General features: G+C 38.3%; 1 protein-coding gene across 1 annotated transcript; it reads right to left on the bottom strand.

Annotated features, from left to right (window-relative positions):
* Positions 1-3,950: 3,950 nt before the first annotated feature.
* si:dkey-175m17.7 lies at positions 3,951-25,144 on the bottom strand. The gene is made up of 4 exons (XM_042008609.1): positions 24,810-25,144; positions 6,623-8,715; positions 6,038-6,340; positions 3,951-4,298 (listed from the first exon to the last, which is right to left on the bottom strand). Exons 2-4 carry the CDS (start codon positions 8,697-8,699, stop codon positions 4,033-4,035), a joined length of 2,646 nt encoding a protein of 881 aa, XP_041864543.1. The 5' UTR covers positions 8,700-8,715; positions 24,810-25,144; the 3' UTR covers positions 3,951-4,032.
* Between the last annotated feature and the right edge of the window lie 797 nt (positions 25,145-25,941).

The following is a 25,941-nucleotide window of genomic DNA, read 5'->3' as shown; positions in this document are numbered from 1 at the left end:
TTTGCTTAAGAGAAACAATCCATTATGAAAAGGAAGGAGGTGGCAGAAGAGCATCACAGGTTAGATAACATGAGTTTTGGGTCTCTGGAGGAGGCAAGAAGAAGCGACAGCACAGCATTACTATGATAGTCATACCTGAAGAGTTCTTACCCCCATAAACAAGGAAGGAGGTGGTCTGCTTTTTTTCATCATCATCATCATCATTCCTTTGAATGAGTATCTTTAAATTCAATATTTGGTAGAGGAAATAACACAATGTTAAAAATTAGCAGTAAAATACAAACAGGAATAAATAAGTTCCCACAAGTAAGCAATGGATGGATATACAATGTTCCCAAAAAGTTATCATACATACAGCAACTAATAACACACAAACAGAAGATTTGTACAGACACACACACATACACACTGACACATATTGGCCCTAAAACGCATATGAATTAAAGAGAATTTCCTTCAAAGTGTCTCTCAAGTACAAACATCTGAGGTCAGCAATAACTCAACTACTCAGCAAGTCCACACAGCACGGCATTTAAGAAATTGCTCCGGCAGCCATTTTGCATATAAAGTCTGTATAAAAAAAACAAAAAAACACAAAGAAGCACTAGCAACCAGGCCCTCCTCAAAGGTTAACATTACACCTTCTGCTGCGCCGGAGAGACGGGAGGGGCAGACAGCGCGTTTGGCTGATGTATCCCCAGCTGAAAGAGAAGCAAGAGGTAAAAACAGGAGTGCGACATGTGGACCTCTTTTTACCGAGGTCTGATAACAGTGGGAGTGTAAGACTGCACTGCAAAGCACAGCTGAAGATCCAAACTGTCAATGCAGAGTGAGAGGGCATCATTCTGTCCAGACAGCTTCTCATATGTTAAAAAAAAAACAAAACAAAGGGAAAAAAAAGTCATGTAATAATAAAAAAAGCAGTAAATAGACAAAATAATGAAGACGTTTTGACTGTAGAAAAATATAAAGCCTATTTCAAAGTTATTCAGCCAGAAAATAAACCCAACATTTAACCAAGTCTTGACAGCAGCTGAGGACCAAGTTACAAAAGGCTAAACTGAAGGCATTTTGGTTTTTAGAAAACTGTCGCAGGGCATTTCCTTCATCACAACTCATAATGTGGTAAATGGCAACAAATATTACAGGATTTCAGGAAAAAGTTGAAAAAACTGCTTGTAAAAAACTGCTTGTATGTGTAGGAGTTGGCTCCAACAACTCCTACACATACATAGTATGACCGCCATTTGTTTGAGTTTTTAAGCTCATTTGTTGTCCGGTAATCTTTTGTGTACATATCTAAAGTAGTCTCTAAATTCCTGCACTTTCAGCCATCTCTTCATTAGCATATTTTTAAACAAAAACTACCACAGTTTAGTTGAGATGGGTTAGATTAGCTCTTGTTGTCTTTAAAGAATTCAACCTGTTCAAACTGCTACTTGCAAAATTACTCTGTAGTTTGAAAATGTGTTTATGATATTACTGTAGAAAGGTTGCAAAGTAAGGTCCTCCTTAGCTTTCAGGTTAGAAAACAACAGCTCTAATCGGCTGTGATGTTTTGAATATCCTGACTGTACTCTACACACAGTAACTGGTTCATTAGCCACTTGTGAAGAAAGTAATTTTGTATACTAAGATGCTTTTAAAGGGAAATTTTCTTAATCTTCCTTAATGTACTTATAGTTATGTGAAAAAGAAATTTAATTCCAAGGTTTTTTTTTTCTTATATCAGGACATAATTTAATGTTGTCTGATCTTATTTAGAATGGTTGCCAGGGGAAACCTTCTAATCACAACAAAACACTGCTACACAGCTTAGGTTTCATCCAAACAAGTTAGAAGTCTTCTGGAACAATGTCCTCTGGACAAAAGCAACTGTAGTGGAAATTTTTTTTAAAAGCCAAATGCAGTACATTAGCTAAAACACCTCATACCAACTGTTAAGCACGGAGGTGGAAGGCTGATGAAATGGGCTTGTTTTGTAATCACCTCAACACAATGAGTCACTGAGTTTGTATACAAAATTATTGTAGAGTCAGAACTGAGGCCATCTGTATGACAGGTAAAGCTTAACAGAAATTGGATCATACAACAGTACAATGATCCCAAGCTGAGCAGAAAATCTCCAACAGAATAAACAAAAGAAAATAACATACAATGGTCCAGTCAAAATCCAGACCTCAGTCTGATTGAAATGGTGTGGTGGGACCTTAAAAGCATCAACAAATCCCTGAAAACTCAATCAACTGACGCAACATTATAAAGAAGAGTGTGAAAGCCTGAAAACACAAGTTATTGCTTCAAAATCGGATTCTAATAACTTTTGAATCTTTGTTTTTAACACACTGCTTGATGCATGTTGACAGCGTAATATTTTATTTGCTGTTTATCTGAAGCTTAGTGTTTTTTTAAAACTTATTTTAAGTTTTGGTAAGAATCAGATGACCACTTATTATGTCCTGATACTTTCTCTTTCACACAGCTATATATTTAGTTGATCTTCCTGCAGGATGGCTGGACAGGGGGCTACAGTTTCAGGCGTGTGAAACAGGGCTTACAGTTTAATCTCAACAACGCAGAAAAATGTATCACAGTGTATAGAGCAATGTTTTATAATCCAACAAAAACTGCCTTTAGAAAGATAATGCATAGTCATGAGAAAATGAGTTTAGAAAGTCAGTATGGACTTTAAGGCAAAAGAACTAATTTTGAGGGGGTGGGGGTCCCTAAATATCATCCCCTATGGAAAAAGACCATGATGCTTAGGTCTTGTTTAACTCTTCCACAAAAGCCTTTAAATAATCAAAGTATATTTGGTTTTTAAAATTGAATTTAGCCCCATTCTAGAAATAACACTTCCAAGCTGCCAAAACCAGTCTGTTTCTTTTTCTTAATACAAGAAAATTATTAAGCAACCAGAGAGGTTAAGCAGTAGAATGTTAAAGGTCTTAATGTAAAATCAAACAACCGTCTGTTCTTTTAAATTATAAATAGGGAATATCAGTCCATGCATTGAACTAGCTGCTTCGTGCAAAAGATCAACTTTGTTACGTTTTTTAAAAATAACCATGAAACACAATGTCTGCACAGTTGGAGAGGTTTTAAAGCACATTAAAAAGAGCAGAACAATGCCTGCTAACCCACACTTCTGGTCAAATGTACTGAAATTATAATGCATATATATATATATATATATATATATATATATACAAAAAAGAGGAAAAAAAAACAAAGTTAATTTGTGATTTCTGCTCAGTAGTAAATGCCTTCATAATGAGCTCATTTCATTGTGTAACCTGCATTTTTAATCCACGACTCTGTAGTGTCTTGCTTTGGCCAATATACAGGCTAGTTTACCAAAATTAAACCATTTAGTCACTTTTGTGAGTTTCCTTACTAGGTCCATGCTAATCTATTGCACGATTCTCAAATCAGGAAACAAACAATGAAAATAAAACCAAAAGCAGTAACTGAGGTCCGTTCTCATCTTTGTGATAAATCAGTGGGTGATGATAAAACGAATGCATGGGAAGTAAAGTGCGTTCTGATGACCTGTTTGCTGCTACATGTGGTGGAAACATCAGAGTGTAAATGAAAGAGTAATAATGGATATTTCCATAGTTCCATTCCCGTTCTGCATGCATCTATGATTTATGCCAACAAATTCTTTTTCTTTTGTCTGTGTGACTGTGAATGTAAACAAGGGAAACAAAAAAAGAGGTATCAGAGAAAAAGAAAACAGATATTTGTGTGAAGTTTGAGCTATACAAAATATTGGCACATTATCTTATAAACAGTATACTGGATGAAGATCATACCTAAGAATGAACTACTTAAATGAACTTTTTAGTCCTTTGTCTTGTGTTTCACAGTATTAAAAGAGGATTAATTACCAAACAACATTTTTCAGGTGTAATATGTCTCATCATATCTTTTCTTAAAATGTGTTGCACTCTTTCTGTCATTGTATTATCTCATCTTTGTCTTCTTCTCCTATGGTAATGCTACACACTCCCGAAGTCCTGACCTCTTTCACACCTGTGTCTCCACTCCGTTAAGTTTAGGCATCAAGATCCTGGGAGTCACCCCAGAGTTGAGGTCCCTCTCAAACTCCAGAAGCTGGCCCATGAAGTTAAGATTAGGTGACACCACTGGGCGACGACTCCTCACGTATTTGTAGGCATCTGTCATTGTCATGAGGGTGTGCTTCATCAGGTAGGCGATGACAATGGTAGCAGAACGGGACACGCCTGCCTGGCAGTGTACCAGCACTCCCTGTCCACTCTGATATGCCTCCTCTGTGGATGAGAACACCACACGGATTAATTAAATTTTACTTTAAGCAATAAACATTGGATTCTACATAAATAATGAAGACCATATACTGTACAACCAAAACAAAGAATGTCTAAATCCATGTTTGACTCGATGAGGCCAGACTGTTGTATGAGATTCACAGACAAATTTCATATATCAACAGTCTCCCCTCTTATTCACTTTAAAGAAAATTACATCTTAAGTTGCCAAATTGAATTCTGGGTTCATTACTTAGCTTTACAACTATAGCTTAAGGTGGAAAGTTGAGAAGGGTTTAATTTTTTTCAAGCAGCAGTGGAGGCGCCAACCTATCAAATCACCTGACCAACTACATGTCTGATCGCATGACTAACTGTTGTAATTATTAAAAGCATCAGACTTGGACAACACCCCCAAATATTTTTGGAGGTATTTCCTTCATTTTGCTGCAGGTTGGACTCAAATCTGGGCTGGCCTAACCTACTGAATCCTAAATGTAGGTTAATAATATATAAATATAATTCACTTTAAAAAGTTCGACAGGTTTCAAGGTAAAGTGGGAACAGCTTGATGGAAGCCCAAACAGAGCAAATAAGCCCAGCAAATCCAGGTTCATTTCAGAACGCTTTGTATCATCCCGCCCTGCTTCCACAAGCCCACAGCTTTCCTGTCACACCTCCACTCTTTTACCCTGCAGCTCAGTCGTGTATCTTAACACAGACCGCCACTGCCTCCCCCTCCAGCCTGTCTGTCTCAAGCAGTCAGGTGAAAAAGCAACTGGAGACTGAACTGGAAGAAGGCTGCAGGTCCAGATGGCATCAGCCTCTGGGTTCTGAAAACCTGTGCAGAGCAACTATGTTGGATACCACAACACCTCTTCAACATCAGTCTAAAAAGAAAGTTCCTTTGCTGTGAAAATGATTAAATGACTACAGACCAGTTGCCCAAAAATCACACATCATGAAAGTCCTTGAGAGTTGCGGAACATCCCAATAAGTAAGCAAAAACCTTTCAAAACCCATTACAGTTTGAAATTGGATTGGGACTAATCATGTTCTTCGATTTCTAAAGTGTTTTAACACAATCCATTCTGGACCAGAAGCTACACAAAATTACAAAATACAGGTGGCTGCTTTAACATCTGCCTGTATTTATGACTGCCGAACAAACAGACCACAGCTTGAGAAAGTGACGAGGTTGTGTTTCTGAGAAGGTGGTCGGCAGCATGGGAGCCCCACAGGGGACTGCACTCTCACCATTTCTCTTCATGCTGTACACCTCAGATTTCCAATACAACTTAGACTCCTGTCATCTACAAAAATACTCAGATGAATTTTGTGGGGTGTATCAGTGAAGGAGAAAAAGCTGAGCTTAGGGAACTGCTTACTCTATTTGTAGGATGGTGTGAAAATAATCAGCTAATCTTGAATAAGAAAAAAAAAAAAGAGGTGATTGTGGATTTTAAGATAATGTGATCTCCAGCAAAATGACACTAGACTAAAATATTTTCCTCCTTGAGGGAAAAGCTGTAATTTCCAAATATGAAACTGCTTCTTTTGAATAACAACCAAGAGAAATGTCACCTACATTCTGTCATCTTCTGCTGACACTACACAACAGTTTATTCACATAAAAAAGTCTGTAGTAACTTGCATTCATTTTTTTTCAGCTTTTTTAAGGCTCCTTCAGATTGGTTTTGCATATTTATGGAAAACCTGTATATCAGCAGTGGGGCTCTCACCAATAAACTCAAAAACCTCCTCAAAATACTGTCGGAGGTTTTGCTTGCTGTTGTCGGTGGCTGGGAGCCTTTTGTAGCGCAGGCCAGAGTTGACATGGTAGAGGGGCAGGTGTGTGGTCACATTCACCACATAGCCAATGTTGAGACGCAGCAACAGGTCTAGGTCCTGGGCGTCTCTCTCATTCCCCAGGAACAGGAAGGGCAGGATCGGGCTGATGACGGCATTCTCTGCATCAGGGGTCATCACAGTTTCATCGGACAGAGAAGCTGGCAACGACGAGGAGAGCGGCAGAGAGAGGCGCACTGTAAAGAGATGGGAACAGGGTGGGTGGATGTTTACGCTGTGAGCACTTAAAACCACAGAACACAAAATTATATAAAGTTACTTGACAACAATTGAAAGCATTTTCCAAACACAGACAAACAGGGTTTTTTGTTTGTCAAACATCATTTATATATGATGGGTTGATGATTGTTACTGAATGGCTTTATAACTAAAATGGTCCTAGGTTTATGTTAGTTTTTACTTCATTAATGATGTGTTTCTTTTCAGCTCCAGTCAGATTAATTATAATATATTCTTACTTCTGTTGTTCTCCTCATCTTGTTCTCTGTTCAGGGAGTTCAGGGCCAGGTGAAGGGAGTGAGCTGATGGCAGAGTGTGTCCTCCTTCCCTGTCTCTCTGCCAGGGTTTGGGTTTAATGAGTGTGCTAGGGGCAGACGGTGGAGGGGAAAAGGACACAGGTGATGGCGGGGACACCGACCGTGGAGAAGGGGAACGAGGATATGCTGCATCTTCGTCTTGTTCAGGACCATCGCTCATGCATACATCATCTGCTTTATTCAAGAGCCTTTTCAGCGAATTGCGGCCGTCTTCATAATCAGATCCCAACCGGCAGCCGGCAAAATCAAGGCTGGCCATTTTACCCTGCTGGAGCCGCCGTCGGCCAGCACGGTCTGTAAAATGTGTTTGTGCATATTCCTGGAGGTTTTGGCAGTCCAAGAGGACAAGGCCTGTACCATTACTACCTTTCTGAGCCTGGCCAGAACAGGTTTTGCCAACCCCGATCCCGACACAGTTCTTTTGGGCTTTAGAATGTGTCATCTTCTTGGCCAGTTCTTCAGGCCAGATAGTGCGCACACTGTAGTCATCATCATCAGCTTGGAACATGGCCATTGGATGAGTTGCCCCAATGCCTCTTCCTGGGGGTTTGCCTCGACGAGGGTTGAATGTCACCACTATGGGGTCGCTGCTGCAGTAGCTGCAGGTGGAACTGCCTGTCTGAGAGGCTTTTGGATTGCAGCCTGTCACGCAGCTCTGTATTGCCCTTAGTGGTGCCGAAGAGGATAAAGGAGTACAGGGAAGGCATCCTCCCACTAGTCTTTTGCGAAGAATAGCAGGACTCTCAAAGTTTCCAGCCTCACCAGAGCAGGAGGCACAACGAAGAGGCTTTAAGAGGCTTCCCCGACAGTCAGACGCAGTGCTGTTGGTTGACGAGGTATTGGAGGTGGAGGCGGTAGAGAGACACCCACCCAGATTTCTCAGGCCCATTTCTTTGCTTCTGCTCTTCACTGCTCCAGCATGACCACAAGAAAATGAAGTGGAAGTGCTTCCTCCACCTCCTTGGAAACTAGAAGAATCCCCCTTACACCCCCTGCATCTTACCAACCTCCAACAGCCGCAACTGAAGGGGTGCGTACAATCGATGGTGCAGGTGTGATCAGGGCTGGGGAAACCTCCTGCATGGGAGGAGCAAGGCGACAGGGGAAGACCATGAAGAATATGAGGGCGGTGGTCTCTTGAACGAGGCGGGTGAGGCTGGCTGAGCTGCTGAAATGAGACTGGGACATGGGTGGACTGGGAGGGTGGGGATGACGGATAGCTGGAGTTTAGGATGGCAGCATGGGGTACAGGGACGGAGTTGTGGTGGTAGGGCAATTTGTGGTTATTATGGCTTTGGTGGACAGTTCCCAGTTTGAAATTATTTTTGTGACCCAAAGAAGAAAATTCCTGATCACTTCTTTTATGAAAACTGCTGTTTTCTTTCTCTTTTTCACTTCTGAACTTGTGCTGCTGCGCCTGAGCGGGAACAAACTGCAAGACCCCTCCAGGGGACGATGACAGCTGACGAATTCGCTGTGACTTGTGCTCAACTCCACCTGGTCTCCCTGCACTTCCAGTTTTTCTCTCACACTGTCCTTGATCCAGCTGGGAAGACACACATTTCCCTCTCCCACCTTTTACACTTCCACAACGCCCTAATGAGTTGCTCAATGATCCCCGTCCTCCTTTGTCCACTGTCACCTTGATATCAATAGTATGCGTATGGGAGGGTAGCCGTGGGCCAAGAGTTACTGTGCCATTGCTATGGCAGTGGCTCGGGATGTGTCTGACACCTTCTGGGATGCCAAGCTGCTCGCCCTTGAATTTCTGCACTCGGGAGGACCTGCGCTTGCATTCCACACTCAGAGATTTACAAGAGGGTGAATAAAAATGGGACTGAGATCGGTGGAGATGAGTAGGATGGGGAACTTGTCCATTAGAAGAAGCTGTTATCTGAGAGGAGTGCTGTGGGATGGTTTGTGGGGAAGCCTCACATAGGGCTAAGTTTTTAGGGCGCTGAATAACCACTATGCGCTCGTCAAGAGGGAGGGGAGGCATCTGGGTTTATGCAAAGCTGTCCAATGAAGAAGACAAGAGAGACAGAAAGAGAGCAGTCAGGAGATTACAGTAAAGTCAGTTACACTGGAAATATGGGGCACACTTTACATTTCACAAGTTTAAATACAAACAGATCATGCTCATAAAAAGTTATGGACACCGCTTTGCAGCATAACTGTGAGCATAGTTTTTTTTTTTTTTTAACCAAACGTCTTTTGTTTAAGAAGTCAATAAGTTTTGAAATGCAAAGTAAACTCCAAATTCTCCTCAAGAATAATGACACATGTTCACAACAAACTCAAATATATTCACAGTTTCTTCTTTCATACAAAGTTAGGTAGAAGATGTTTGTTGAAAGCCAAAATTGTGAATATATTAAGAAAAGAAGACAAAGTTAACCATTGTGAGCTATAACAAACTTGTGTTTTGCACATTTTTGCAAGTCACTTCCAGGGTGTCTCTTGCATCACAAAACATACAAAGTGTTAATATAGAACAAGCACTAATGCAACATCTTAGTTTGAATCTTTGACATGTGTCACACATTTCCCCTTTACATTCGCTGCAAGAGAAGGAGAAACTCTACAAAGACAGTACCCACTGAGGTGCATGTTTCATTGGAATGGATATCACAGCAGTGATGACTTTTGATGAATCCATTTAAACATCTACCTCACACTCTGTGCCTGCTTACACCACGGCCAATAGCCAGACAGCTGATGCTTGTCGGTAGTAACAGGAATTTGACTATGAAATTGAAACAGATTCCCAGTAATATCTGAAGGTGCAGCAGTGTACCTGTTTGCTGTTAGCAGTCCATAGTCACGGCTAATCCTGATGGCATTGAGGCTTATTAAAAACTCAGTTCTAAAAGCTGCGTCAAATGAGCCATAACAACCTTCATCCCTCTGACAAGTTCTCATTCTTAACAAGATGCATTCACATAAAATAACAAGCCTAGCCAAGTCATGGCTAATGGTAAAAATAGGAATATACATCATAAAGCATTGATACATTTTCAACATTAAAGAAATAAATATTCACAGTATGTGTAAATGATTGTATGATGTAGACGGTTTATTGTTTGTTAGCTTGTGTAAAAAAATTTAATTATTTGCATTGGTGTCTTCGCACTGCATTGTCAGAGTAAAACAAAACTGACTCACAGATAATGACTCAGAGGAATTCTTAACTTTAAAGACTATTTACTGCTGGAAAGCTATGTTATTATTTGAATGAAACACTTCCTGACCCCATCCGTTCGGCCTGTTTATCCTGTTCATCCTGCCTCTGGTATAAACCGAATTAACCAAATCCTTTGGGCCACTTAGAAACAAGCATTTGTCCAGGCCGTGGTATAAACAGAAGGTCACCACACACACAACAATACAACAAAGCTGGAGAGAAAATGTTGACATCATGATACGGCAGAAATAGATATCTGATTGTATCTTAAATATATAAGCACTAGAAAATAAAGTGTTTGTATTATTAAATTACTTTGATACTTTTACTATGATTAATATTATAAATAACAAGTTCCTGCAAAATACTATAGTCATTACTGGGCTGCTCTAAAATGCTCAATTATGATGTATTAAAATGCTTCATTAATTTTAAGATGAAAATCCACCCCCTGGTATATGTTTTATTTATTCCAGTCAGTTTGCAATGTTTGGTTGGTCAATAAAGTGTTTCACTTTCCACTTTATTGTTGGTAAGATGCTAGCATGCTAATGTTAGAATTAAGCTTATGTTGGCTAGTAGGGTGCAGAGCTTTGTTTAAAAGAGTGTGTGGGTTTTTTTTTCCATTGTAAAGGAAATGGAAAACACTTGTTCAACTTGTTTGTGGAGAATGTATTTAATTTCTGTTTTGTTGTTCAAGTTTCTGTACTCTAGTGATTATGGAATGTCCTTGGTCCCACAAATTGATTTAGGGATTAATTACCCATTAAAATGGACTGCCACATGATTTATTTCAACTTCAGAAGGGTCAAATTTTACTAGAAATCTACAAGAGGGTTGAATATAAATAGAATATTGAACTGGGCAATATAGCACCCAGAAATACTGGACCTTGGCATAGATTCCTATTACTATTGGGGTGAACTGGTGATTCGGGAAAGGAGTACTTACCCTAAAGACCGGTTAACATCAAAACCAAACACTTTGGATAACTAAAAATGTTACATTTACCTACTATAACAGCAAACACATTTCAGGATGGCAGGATTATTTTAAGGTTTAGTTGGCATTTTGGTCCAGGATTAAATAGAAAACTGACAACTCATTTTTAATACAATTTGTGAAAACATTCATGGCGCCAACAGTGTTTAATTCTAGTAAAATATGAAATTTCCACCATTCCCAACAAATGTAATTTACATTCAGTGTAAATGAAAACATGGAAGCAGAACATAACTGCATCAGCATGCTAGCTACACAAGTGTGAACATGTTAGCATGCTAACGTTAGCATGTGGCTCATAGCTTTGCTGCTTATTTAATCAGCTAACATTAAATATAAAATTCTTAATACATTTATTTATTAACTACTTAAATTTGATTTTAGTTGGACACAACAGCATTATTTAAATGTTATCGTTTAACTATTAAACAGCTACTTGCCCCTACGACCTCAACAAGACTCAGTTATCTTTGCTTACATTGCACTGAAAGGGAATAATGATAGAAATTAGAAACACCACATTTATTTGTTTATAACAATATATGTCAGGGTGAATTTTAATCTTAAGCTTACATCATTGAAGCCATACTTTTTAGAAATCTCTAAAGGAGTGGGAGAGCACTATAAAAAGACTATGTACTTGTGACAACACTGGTTGACAGAAACAAAATGGGTAGAGATAAAATACATGGGGGCAGTTTAAAACATGACTCCGCAAACCACAGACTACAGGGGAGGAAGGAACATGTCAAAACAATCTCGGGATGCTTTTAATCCCAACACAACACAGTTACCAACCCTTCGAGAAAGAGCACCACGCTCCAGTGTCCCCATGCTTATATCCACGCACATAGTCTGGTGATGGTATCCTCATCTTTTTTTTCCCTTTTTTTCAGCTTTGCCTGTGGTGGAGGGGGTGGGGGTTACATTGACCCAGTTTTATCATGGTGGAAGTCACTATCACTCTGATCACTTTTCTCTCACACACAGTCTGTGACACAAAGTGCAGGCTGGCCACGGGCATATCCAGTCACCCACAGTCATAGCTTAGGCCACAGAGAGAAGTAGAAAACAGTCAAAGAGTGATAATTTCACAGTTTAATATTAACATGGTACTTTACAGCAAGAATAAAAACAAGCACTAAAGTGAATAGTGGATCACTACTATGGGAACGTTACAAAGTCTGATTGTTGATCGGCTTTGTAATTTTATCTGAGAGTTCGTTGAAGTTCAAGTCACATATTCAGTCTGATCTTCTTAATTAGGTGTCATTTGTAACGTTATTATTTTTGTTGTTTTATTGTCATGCATGTTTTTGCCTAAGGTATAACTGTTTGTGAGTAATAAGTTAATGCAAAAAGTGAAACAGCAGTTTCAGAAAGCAATTTGAAAATAATTATTGTACAGGAAAAACCCTTATTAAGTTCTGACAATTGAATCTAGAATTTCACTTGAGATTTTAGCACTTCTTCTACTGGTGGCCATCTTAGCTGGTCTTTTGCTTCACAGCACTTATATAATTAGGGTAATTTATCTTCATATCCTCTTCCCTGTGCATTTGTTCTCTGGACTTGAAGGCAACCTTCTATGAGAGTAAAACTGTTAAAGGGTACCTCTAGTTATCAGGATGTTAATTGAAGTGGTGCTTAATTAAATTAAGCCTGGTGTCATTTCAGGTAGGTGGTGTATTCAAGCTCAGTCCACACATCAGCTGGCCCTTTGGATGTTTCCCTTTTTCACATTCGGTTTGTAAATTTTACGCATAGTGTTCCACTTAAATTGTTCTTGCCTTCATACTTTGAGTTTTTTCTCTTTAAGCTGCTTTATAACCCACCTCCACCTCAAGTTACCTTTTATGATTCAACATCACTATATCTTGCTACAGATGACACATTCAACATCTTGCTAAATGGCAACATACTTAGGGCTGAAAATAACCACTAATTTTCTGAACTCATTCAATGCGATTCACAACAGCCTGATTCAATTTGATTTGAATTAAATCGTATTTGATATTGATTCATGTGCAGATATATTAATGTGACACCAGATCTCGCAGAGCATCGGTAAGTCATGTGAGAGTGAGGTCTCTGTTGTCACTGGAAATGGAAACGTATAAAAAAATCAATCACTGAGTTTCGATATTGCATTAATTAAATTTGAACAAATTCATACTGATTTATCAAATTTGTAACCCATCTCTAACTCTTAGTTTTGGCCTTAAGTGGAGGAAGTAGGGGGTAGATGGAGGTGCTACTCTTCTAATTCTAATGCAACAAACCCTTTTCTCAACAACTAATCAGAACAACATTTTCCACAGTCTGTTTGCTTTTCTACTTTAGTTTTACTCACAAATGGTTAAAATTAGAATATAAACATAATGCATGTTTTAAGGACTCTAAATTAACATTCACCAAACTGCCAAATCCGGGTTCAGATTCATCTTAGCAGGTATAAAATGAAAACATACTAGCAGGTGATGAATGATGGAAATTATTTTGGCCTTTTGTCTTGGCTGTACCATCACTACATTTCCCATTAACACTATTCCATGATGTATCATACTTCCACTGGGTGCATCCATGGTGTCATTTATGTGCGACTGTCTGAACGATGAGACATAAGTGATGTGTAGGAGGATAAAATTGAAATGAGGCGGTGGTTGAACGGTGTGAAGAACGAGGCTGGTTACAATTACAGAAAAGAAGAATGGGAGAATGCCAACAAAGAAAAACAAGATGAGGCCTTTAAATAATGTTATAAAATGTGTACTAAGCTGAATTTTAAATTAGATAATTTAAAATCTTTTAAGAGCAAAAGTTACTGTGTTCCTTGTTAGAAAAGAGAATGTTATTGTTGGTTATTTTCATAGAAAAAAAATCATAAGGGCAGTTTAAAGCAACATGTATAATTAAATTAATTCAGTTGCACCTATAATGTGGCTTTTTTCCCCCTTAAAAAAAAGGCTTGTGGAATTTCGGATTGGCTTTAACTTTAAAAAACTACAAGCCACAGATTGTCTGCAGTCCCAAAAGTTAGTTTTGAGCCTCCATGTTTTGGGTTTATATTGTTATACATGCTTGGGTTAGGTCAGGGCAATAAAAAATCACCACATAATATATGCTTAAACAATTAACTTTTATGCGGCACAGTTCCTGTAATGTCTCATAGGCACTACCCTATAATATACTACAGGACATAAAACTATTTCTGACATTCTAATAATTAACTGTAACACTACCACGTTTTGGGAAAAAGTACCTATTATAGATTAAACTGAACTTCCTGAACTGAGTCATATCACCAAAGGGAAAAGATCATAAATCTCTTCTATGATTGCACATGGATATAATCATAATTATGACAACAGTGGTCTAGCTTGTGTTTATGTTAAATCACTCCTGTTGGTGATGTAAGTAATAAAAAAAAAGGCTTTCTGTCCAGACACCGCACTGTTATACGTGCACGTTCGCCTCTGTCTACTTGAAAGCTACATCCAAACTGCAGAATGAACAAACTCCATACACCTGTTTGATGCTTGTCAAATGAGGAAACTTACTGGTCTGATTAAAGAACTGTTTCATTGTTTTAGTTTGTGATTTGACAGTGTATCATTGTTTTCCTCTTGTTAACAGTTTAAGCTGCCAGATACCAGATTGCCTCTAAGGTGGCAGCCAGAAAAAAGAAAAAAACAAAAAAACAAAACAAAACCAAAGCAGTGTGTTATTGCAGAGAGGCAGAAAACAAACTGAACTAGCTCAGTGCTGATGGGGAAATATGGACCCAAATGTGTTACTAAGTCAGGACCACCAGACCATCTTTAAGGCTTACTCTTCCATCTGTAGTATCTTCTTGCACGATGACAACTCATTATAAAATATCTACTACACATATCTCATGAACTACTAAACTAACTATAGATTATGAAAGAGTTGTGAGCATCTTTTAGAGCCACTCAGGATCCAACATACTTATAACATTCTGACACAGTGAGCTATTGGGTGTGACAGGGTGGATCGAGGAGTGTGAAAGCAAATGCAAATGCATGCGTATGATCAGGTACATAGTTTAAAGAAAAAGAAATGGTTAAGTATACTATGCTGTAAAATCACATTAGCTGCTTTGGAAAGGGAGCACATGAAAGTGTAATGATTTCAAATACAAACTCACACAGAATGAAAGACTTATATATATATATATATATGAAAAAGAAGAGTGGTGCTCAGTTGCATTTTGTTAGAGCTGCATAAGCCTGCAGGGAAGATGATGACGCCCTCCCTTGGCTCGCACCCCACCAGTAGCGGAAAGATAACAGCTTTATTGAGCCAGAAGGAAGAGGACGTTACAGCAATGTTTTTCCAGAAGATTTAACTCTCCAAAACACCTGAGCAACACCTGCAATATCATGCATAATAATGTTCTGCTTGACTTAAGTATTTATGTAGACATCATTCGCTTTTATTAAGTAAAACTGAGCCTGGTGGTTGTGATTCAGAAATTTTGCATAGAATAAAGAGGAACTGCACATACAGGCTTGCATGGCATGATGGGACCTAATATTCACAACAGAAGATTGTGTTAAACTTATAATAGAGTGGCCATTATTCAGAATTCCTCTACTGTAATCAGTCACAGTGCTTGTTTACGCTGTGTGGCCCATGTTTCTCCTCCAGATGCAGAGGCGGTGCAGTGAGTGTTTTGGGGGACAAACTATTGAGGGGGCTGGTGTTTTTGAGAGCAGATGGTTGTCTGGCTGTGCAAGATTGATGGCAATCCCTCCACTCCCTCTCCCGCCCCACTTCTATGCAGCTACTTCATCAAAAAACACCTCACAGCCAAAACACCCACACAGCAGAGTGGACAACAGCACAGAAAGCCAGGCAGTGATGTAGAGATGCTCAACTGCAGCTTTGTCAAATTATTTGAATTGGAGAGTCTATTTCTCTGTTGCATGGAAAAAGATAAAACAAAAGAACCCCCCACTTTTCCCCCCTTTTTGCAGGAAGTCAAGGGTTCTCAAGCATGCGGATGGCAGAAAGATTCGTTGTCGAGTGTCTTATTTCCACAGGCTGATAAGCTGAGCCCTTCAGTCAGAGGACAATCCACTCCTCTTTGCTTTTGTTTGTGTTAACCTTAGATACTATCAGGGTCAAATTTGATCTGTTTTGACATGTAACAGTAGTAAAACTATCCTAAACAACATTCTGTCAGCCTGAAATGATTTTTTCTAAAAAAAAACAAAACAAAAAAACACTTTCATTCACGTGCTACAAATTTTTGCACACTAAAACTGTTTCAAGTCTCTTTGGATGGATTTTAGATCTACCATAGTTGGCCAGATCAAAGGCAATGGGTGTTTTCAGGAATCTTGAAGCTGTAAAACTATACAAATCATGTTGGTTTATATTTAGCATAGAGGGAAGTGGTGACAGAGTTCAAAGGAAGACACTGATTCTGTCACGAGAACTGTCTGTTCCCATCACATTAGCCCAGGTTTGCACAAAGACAGACACCTGGTAACATTTATTTAGGATAATTCATACATTTATTATTGTGAGATAAACTACTTAGACATTTTAAATAGATCTAATGTTCAAAATTGTGCCTAAACAGTCCCTATTAGAAAATGTCAGGTCCTGGTCAATTCTAACTGTATTTAAGGGTTAAGCTCTGAGTTGTAAAAATACATATATTGGTCATTTTATCTTTTATTATACTTATTTGCAGACATAAAATACAAAAAAAAACAAAACAAAAAAAACAAGCAAACAAACAAAAAAAAACAACAAAAAAACAAACAACCCCCTCCTGTAACCAGGAATGTCAGGATTGCTTGATTTTACATTTTATGGCTGTTGTTAATGCAACGATAAATGCAACATAAAGATCCCTCACTATAGTTTCTGATACCTGAACCACGTTGGCAGTTCAGCACAACTTCTGCACTGAACGACAGCAAAGCTGCACAACATCCTCATGTTGCTTTGTTTTGTTCCACACAAGTTGCAGAAGAGGAATGTCGGAGTGGAAAAGTATGACAGAGGGAGAATTATTCATTCCAAACAAATGGATTAAGTTATCCTTATAAGATTTTTGGGGTTATAGAAAAAAAAATGACCATGGTGAAATTATGGAGGACCGCTCACCACCCTGTAAAGCAGCCACAAAAAAGTAGCAGTGAAAGTAGGGAACTCATTGTATACATTATACCACCTGCAGGAAAACCACCAACTTTGTACACTAAAGTAAATGTAAATATTTAGTAAGTGGGTCAAATGACGATAATGTTTACCTAACATAACATTGAAATGAAATGTTATCATGTCAGTTGCCATTTTGTGATCAGGTACAACTCAAGCTGGACTTACATCACAACGTGACGAGTTCAGCTGTGTTCACTGAACATTACATCATACATATGAGAGAAACCGAAATACGTCTTTTTTGATGGGTTGTTTATCTGTTGAAACATAATGGACCCAGCATGAGGTTGAGGCCTTTTAGTCATCAGTGTGCAAAGGGCTGTGGAAGAAACTGTTTTAATTCCAGATATATGACCTTGTTTATTTTCACTGTTTCAGCTTTATTTAACTATTCTGTTAAATGGCAGCTGGATGTCAAAAGCTGGCTTTTATTTTCCCTCCTGTATTTCTAAATATTTTATTCAGGTCTTAATTTAAATTTATAGACATATAAGGAGCATTCATGTAAATTAATATATTTATAGTTTTGTGAAATTAAGGCATAATAATCATGATTATTTTCTTTGACAGTAATCATACCAAGAAAAGCTATAATCGTGACATTTCTAGCTGTAACACACAACAGTATAGCACAATAGGACTGGATTACCTGTGGTTTTAAGCCACTGTAGCCTTGTTTGCATTAAGCAGTAAATCATTTTAATCCTGGGATAAGATGAATAATAACATGAAATAATAAAAATGAATAATAATCACAAAGCATGAGGCAGTTTTACAGTATTCAAACATTGCACATATTTAAAGTCAGACACATGAAGCTATATAAAACTGGCATAAAACAGATCAAGTCTTTGAAGTGAGACTTTGAAATTTATGAGAAACAGATTAACAGTAAGTTGCATTTGTTGTATTTCTATAAAAGACTGTGCAAAGGTGCTAAGCCCATTGGACTGATCAATAACTAACTGAGAGAAAAAGACGCTTCTGCTTTAAGCAAATGTTGGCCTAATGAATCCAAAGGAAAAACTTGCAGAGATATTAGTATGAGAGAACAAGCTAATTCCCAAATCATCACAGGTACAGAAAATTACCAGACTTGTTAGGATTCAAACACTCCATTTGCATCATTTTACAATGCAAACAGCAGAAAAATACCTCTGTGATGTGTTGCTCCACTCCAAAAATACACTTGGATGACCATCAAAGCTTTATGGTTAGCCAAGCGCGAGATACACAAATTAGGTTCAGGTCTACTTGTAAGAAAAACAGATACTCAGCACAGCATCAGAGTGAGGCCTGACACTGATGTCACATCCCTCAGGGTGGAAATGTTAATTGTGACCGCGGTAGAGTGGGTCATAGATGGTGGGAGGTAGCAGAGTGCTAGGCTCCTCCTGTACATTGTAAACAAGATACGAATGATAATAACTAAACCCAGTACGGTTAGATTTTTCTCAAACTGGCTTGAAACACAGCTGAATAAGTTTATTAAACTTAACCAAACTAAAGATAAAGAGAAAGTCCACATGATGCTGTATTAGCAAGATCCATTATATGTTTATAAGTCAGGTCAGTCATTATAACTGAAGTAATAGCTTAAAGCAGAACTGGATTCATTTGAAGACATAAAGTGAGATGTTAAATTGGTCTACCACATGCAAAACCAGTGCACAGTATTGTGAACCAGTTCATAAGACTTGTTCTATGCGCTCTTCTGGAAATATTAATTAGCTTGAGCTGAGGTATTCTAGATTCTCAGGGCTGGTTAAGTAGGGGTTCTACACTCAAAATTTCTCTGATACATAATTTTTGACCAAACGGATCTAAACTCCCTCTGGATCACATTGATATGTTGAGGAAATGGAAGCAGAAATGAGTGTGTAAAAACACAAGCATTTCTACTAGTGAAAATTGTGGCTCCCTCTTTTTTGTACTTTAGTTTGTAAGTAAAGAGGGATGATGTATAATTCACTAGCCTGCATCTCCTTATCAGTCTCACCGAGGAGAGTAAATGAGCCTGTGAGGTATTTTAATTAAAAATGCATCAGTCAACTTTCTGGATGAAGTTATAGATGCGCTCCTTTAAGAAATCTTTATTTTCCTACAATTCCATAAAAGTCACGGCCACTTGTCCACATGACAGCCATTCTCTGAAGGTAACAGCAGTGTTTGATGTTCTTTACTCAAACAGACTTTAGATAATCAACTAACTGTGATGATATTTTGCACACATGCAAATCTAATTTTGACAGCCTCTGTGGAGTGAAGACCTTGTGCACATGCAGGCAGTCCTATTTACTAAGGTGGTGGTTCACAACCTATTTTCCTTGAAGACCCCCTTTTTGCAAGTACTAGACATGACCTTAATATTAATCAAACAGGCTCTGCACCGACAAGGCCTTGCTGACCCCCTGTGCCCTCTGAGGGATCCCCAGGTTGGGAACCAATGTCCTAAATAGTGTCCTGCTCAAGATACAACATTAGCTAACATTAGCTTAAAAGCTAATAAGATAAGCTCCAGAGTTTTTCCTTTTCTCCGAATTAACAAGCCTTTTCTCCACAATGATTTAATTGACCATATTAATCTCATTTTGTGTTTTGATGATAGCAACATGAATACAGTTAATCTCATGTGGTTTAGAACTGCAAGAAACAACAAGTATTGATTGAATACAAAATATTTGCAGGTACATTTTACAGCTCTTATTATTTTAGATGCATCTTTGAAACACAAAAATCTATCTCTAAAAACTGATAAAGATGCACATAAACTACTAACTAATTAAGAACCTGACCGTAAATCTTTTTATTTGAATTCTTTATACCATAAAATGTGTCATCTAAATACATATTTATTTTATTTTGCTTCACTTTTTGAGCTACAACCTAGAGTTTTAATGCATATTATTTGATCTAAGTTTGAATACATGTGGATTTTTGAACAAAAAGTGTCAGTAATTTAACAAGCTATGTTTATAGTAGTTTTATATTTTTCCTTGCTTTGTCATATTGTTCAATCTTCTTTTTAAAAATTACAACATATACCTATATATCGGTTGCATTAGTTTAGTTTAGTAATCCGTATTGTACTATTTATGACTATACTTTAGTAATAGTTTTGGATTTAATGGGGTACCAGCCTGAGAAATGCACACCATGTATACATGTCTTTATGACTTCATCAGGCTTATGTCTCACATTTAAGGATGCAAGATTATCTTGGACAAAGTAAACAACAACTCAGTTAAAAGTGTGATTCCGGTTGCCAAATGGAAGTGTTTTGTCACAGTGAATAGCAAAACAAATCCACACAAGGATCATTAATAGTTTATTTAAATGTGATTGGTTTATGTCTAAAACAATGTGGCCTGCTTTTTAATTTTTTAGCTGAAAAGGCAGATAAAAATGCAGGTTTACTGCTAATCTGTCTAAGCCATTTTGATAAATTTGCTTTTATCTGCAATATGTCTCATCAGAGCTCACACCAGGGCAGGCTAGTAAGGAGAAGTCAAAATAATTACATCACTTTATCTCCGCAGTCAGCGGACAGAAAGTGATGGAAGCTACAGGACGAACTGGCCAATCAGTGAGCAGCGTGATAGCAGCAAGCATTCAGTCATTTCTTCATCTCTCAACTGTACAGTCAAACTGAATTAACAAGCAGACAAAGACCTGACAGGACACACAGCATCATAATTCCCATCACCCTTCTGCAGAGAAGCAGTTCTTATTTTTAGTTTTGTTTACATGAGAGAAAATTGGACTGGTGGTTGCAGATTAAGATTTCTGATCACGCCTTTTTGAGGATAAGCAGGTATAAACAACATGTTTATCAGCCTGCTGGCTTGTGTTACTATTCATAAAAAGAATTGTGTCAGGGCAGTTTAACGGCTCATTATAATGTTGAAATAATGAATCAGGAGTTGAATCTTTGTGCAGCTAAAGGAAGCCAAAAATGAAATCCAAAAATAGAAAACTCAGAATAGAAACTGACAAATGTAACCTCAAACAAAACTTCCTAAAATATGCAGTCTGACAAAAAAAAAGACAGTTGAGGCAAAAGCTTAACAGATATGGTGACCTTATTATTCACATTTACATTTCTCCTAGCTGATTTGAGAAACAGCTTTTACATTTATATTAAGGCCTCAGATACACAGGGACCTTTAAGGCACTGAGTCCTCAAGCCATTTGATTCCCTGCAGGATTTTCCCTTTGGAAAATAACACCAAAAAATATCTAACACTGTCTAAAAACACAAGTATTTTCCAGGAAGCTGCTCAACTAAGAAAAAACAAAAAAACAAAAAACAACCCCTCCCCTCAAAAAAAAAAAAAAAAAAAACCCCACACAGGCAACAGCAACATCTGTTAGTTTTAGTCTGGTAACAACAACCTGTTTCTCTTTCCCCTCTGGAAATTGTGCCAGACCGTCTTTATCTTCGAAGAAAATCTCTGAGAAAAAAATCAGTGTGCTTGAAAACAACAACACTGAACACCCTGCAGCTCTAACCCAATCTCTCTCAGTCAGAGCGGGCCTGAAGCATCAACATAAAGAACAACTTAATGACTTTATTATCATTAACAGTGGGAGAGACGCCAGGGTTATTTTTGGACTAACTTAGTCAAGGCTGGAACCGCAATAGGCCAAAATATATATATTGATTATAACATATATTGATGTATAATATATACTGACCCCGCCTGCAATCAAAGTTTCTATCCAAAAATACTACAAGTGAATCTTTATTGTTTCAGATCCTAAGCACCACTACACATTATCAAGTAATTCAAACACTGCCTACCTGCTTGTTCTGCTCAGCAACCATCTCCAAAATCATTCAGTCCTCTCAGCAGCAGCGCTGCAGTGACTATTTATGCCTCAACACCAGTGACAGCCACAGCCAGAGGCATTTTATTTTCAGGTTGACCTTCTGTGCATCAGTCTGTTACCTTCCCCTGAACACAGCACCTCCCCACTTTCTTTTCTTTTGGTGCAAACTTTTACTTGAATTCACAGGATGAATTAATTAGTCAAGTTGTGAAAGGCCAAAGTGTCTGAGACCTCACAGAACTGGTAAAAGGTCAGCTTCATGGTGGTATGGTCATATTCAGCAAAAACACTTTTCTGATCATCATCCAACACCATGATTCAGTCACAGAAGAAGAAACAGTTGACATGTCTCACATGTGGTCGTTCATAGACTTGGTGCCAATAATATTTAAAAGAATAGAACTTGTAAAGATTGTGCTTCTGCGGAATGAACAACACAGCTAAATCTGTGGGTAGTGCCCCCCAAAAATGTGCCCAAAAATCCCCTGCAATTTTCTCAAGTTGGTTTTCACTCGTTTGGAGCTTCAAGTGCTGTCAGATGTGTGTCAGTCACAGAAGTTTGTCTGGCACATAACTGACAGACATATCAGAATAAAATTCTGGAGTCAGTGGTGATCCCATATCTCCAGAACCTGGAAGTTAACTCCATCCATCAGCCTTGTAACACTCTCCCTTCAGAGTCAGGATCATCACAGAGTACCTCCAGAATCTGGGAGAGGAGAGGATGGGATGGGCCGCCCTGAGTCCAGACCTCAACGCAAATTCAGCACTTGTGGGATCAGCTTGAGTGGCCTGTAAGTGACCAACACATTCACACTGCCTGACCTCCAACAACTCCTGGTTGAGAAATAGGATACTAGTTGCTGCTTAATTTTTAGTTGTCTGATCAAAGTACAGCTGGTTACGCATTTTTTCTTTAGTGAGAACAAAGGTTAAGTTTTAAATATTAAGAACATGTCATCTCAAACTCAAGCAGGCAGCTCAGATACTGATGGTTACACAAATATTGTGCAATACAAATGAGATAAGTGGGATTGATTGTGGACTGATTGATGTTGGGTGCTGTTATTTCAATCTCTTGCTAATTGTCTCAATTAGTAATCGTAACCTATTTAATAAATACTTAATATTACAACTTAAAACTTAAAAGTGGCTAAATTATAACCATTTCTGGTCAGATGTTTTTCTTGCCCATATCCATCTTTTCAAATTGCAACATGTTTATGTTTTTGCATGATGTCTAATGAGGCTGTCATGCTGTCAAGTTTTATTAACAGAATTATCAAGGCCAAAGGTCTTCTCTGTAACGATATTATTCTGGTATCATGGGAATATTATGTTTTATTGTTTATATACTGATGTCACTTTAAAAATGCAACTGGCTTTTTTTAAGAGCTCCCTGTTCTGTTAATTTAATTATACTCAACATAGAAGCTAATCATAAAAGTTGTACAAAAATAATAAGGTAGGAGGAAGTGGATCGCAGCATCACAGAATCAAGTTTATTCAAGCATTATCTGCCCCAATATTTCCCAAAAAGTCTTGCACTTCTGCTATGCTGTCATCTAAATTTTTTAGGGTTAGGCATAAAAAATAAGACAAAGGTTAGGATTAGAAATAAATGAGTATGTCATATAACCTGAAGACTGCCCCATGAAAAACATAGGAAAGCATAATAAATTCTTCCACCTGCTTTCATGTAGAATACAGGACCTCATTATATGCTCATTATTTTCTGAGAGCATCAAAGTCAGTTTTAGCTTTGTTACAGTAAGACGTTGCCCCGTCACCGGACATGGCTGCCCGTGGTTTTACATAAGCACTCAGTCAACCTTATGGGGCATAAGTAGCATCAAACCGTGAACAGCCCGGCAGGATGATGACTCTCACTGGACTGATCGATACAAGTGACCCAGTCACATTAAAGACTCATATTAACGACTAAAATACTGCCTGCAGGAAATTTACATTTGAAATTGCTTTGTGCTTACAGTATGCCATGTCACTGCAGTGATTCTTCTTTTGCATCAGAAAAAGCTGCACAGAAACCAATCTATATGCCATAAATCTAAGCACTTCCTACTTTTTTCAAGCAACTAATTAGCTTCAGCCAAACACCATGTGTGATTTCCAAATGAGCCATCTAAATACTCTCTTCGGTTAATTTCATATCCTTTGTCTGTAAAACATCTGAATCACTGACTGCTGCTGATTCAAACAGTAGGCTCACATGCTGCACTTCTTTCCTCAGCATCACCACAAGGGGAATAAATAAGCTATGCATTCTGACATTCTTCCTCTATACTGCTGCTTATAAGGCTTTTAAGCCTGTGCTGCAGGTCAGTAGTGGAAAATCCTGTTTATAGAGTCGCTAGATGGCGCACTGCTTAATTTCCCCGTGTATTTCATCACATCTTGGTATTCTTTGATCATTTAACATGATGAGAAATAAAGCTGATCTAGGCAAGCCAGCAGGCCTGTCCCTTCACTTAACTTTGATCAGATGAGAAATTGAATAATTACTTCACAAGTTATTCACTTATTGGCACCTTCACATGGTTGCAGTTGTTTTTCTCTATAAACGCCGATTCTTATGGCAAACAGTTCAAACTGCTGACATCCTACAGGCAGCAGAGGCTGATAGTAGGAAGCTTTGCTTTGTTTCTGGATATGTTTAAATTGTTTAACTGTTAATTGAAATACCAGCGAGGCATCAACACGGCAAGAGGATTTTTTTTTTTTTTTTTTTTTTTTTTTGCTGAACCTGACCAACACGTAGTGCTGAAAGCTGCTGCACTCCCTCTGATGGGGGATCATCACTGGCTGCAGGCCGACCCGGACCGAGTGCCACTACGAGTAACATCACTGAAAAGAAGCATCACTTACATCAAGAGTGGCAGCTCCGCGGTGAATTCATCACTTATGCACAACGGGGATGACAAATCCTCGTGTCTGTAGCGTGGGCCGAGTCGCGCGAGCCGATGGGTTGGTATGATCCAGATGTGGAACACCTTCCCCTTCCTGCGCGTTTCCTACATGTAGTCTTTTAGGAAAAATAAATAAATAATAGAAACATGAAAAAACAAAGAAAAAAAGATGGAAAAGCCCGGGTTGGAATGTTGTAGGCGCACAGCTCCGTCTGGCTCGGAGTGAACAGATAGAGAAAAAATGTCATCAGAAGTGCTTGGCTAACTCAGCTGGCGTCACGTCCGAGCGTGTGTCACTCTGAGCTGCGATGCGTGTGTGTGGAGACACTGACGGGGAGGTGGGCTCTATTGTCTAACTGTGGATGACATCATCCCAGGCCAATGGCGAAAAGCACGGGATGCAAGGCTCAGGAGCGAGCACGCTGCACGTGCGGGCTAGAGGGGGAGGAGGAAGAGTGTATATATATATATATATATATAAAGACTACTACTGTTGGCTAACATGCTAGATGCAGTCATTATGTATTTTGAAGTCCTAATGTAAGATTTTCAGTAAAGATTATTAAGTTGCTACTAAAGAAATATTGAGTGCTGGACCTTAACTTGTGGAGTTTTTTCACAACATGTGTTCATGTTCTTACAATAATGATTTAGTGTATAGTAGATGCACACTATTAGATATATAGCTCTAGTTTATGTGCTAGAACATCAAATAAAGATTTAAGACACTATTACTCCAAGATATTCAAATTGAGAAAGCACAAGTTTAGTTTTTAAGACCAGCAAAACCAAATGCTTTTCTATAGTAAAAAAAGTTGATTTCCTTCTTCTTTACAAAATCTAGTTTACACAATTGGAAAAAAAACTGTGCACAAAATATCTAGCATTTGTAGAATGTTCCATTTTTTTCTAAATTTTATTTTAAGTCCAAATGTTTCCATAAGAGTAAAATTTGATTATTACCAATTGAATAACGTTTAGCTGTCTCAAAAATGAAAACAAAACAAAACAAAACAAAAAACAAACAAACAAAAAAAATAACCCAAAAAACAAACAAAAAAACAAAACAAAAAAACAAAAAACAAATTAGT

The sequence above is a fragment of the Melanotaenia boesemani genome, chromosome 15 (assembly GCF_017639745.1).
Source record: "Melanotaenia boesemani isolate fMelBoe1 chromosome 15, fMelBoe1.pri, whole genome shotgun sequence".
NCBI lineage: Eukaryota > Metazoa > Chordata > Actinopteri > Atheriniformes > Melanotaeniidae > Melanotaenia > Melanotaenia boesemani.
This window is presented reverse-complemented; position numbering and strand designations above follow the sequence as displayed.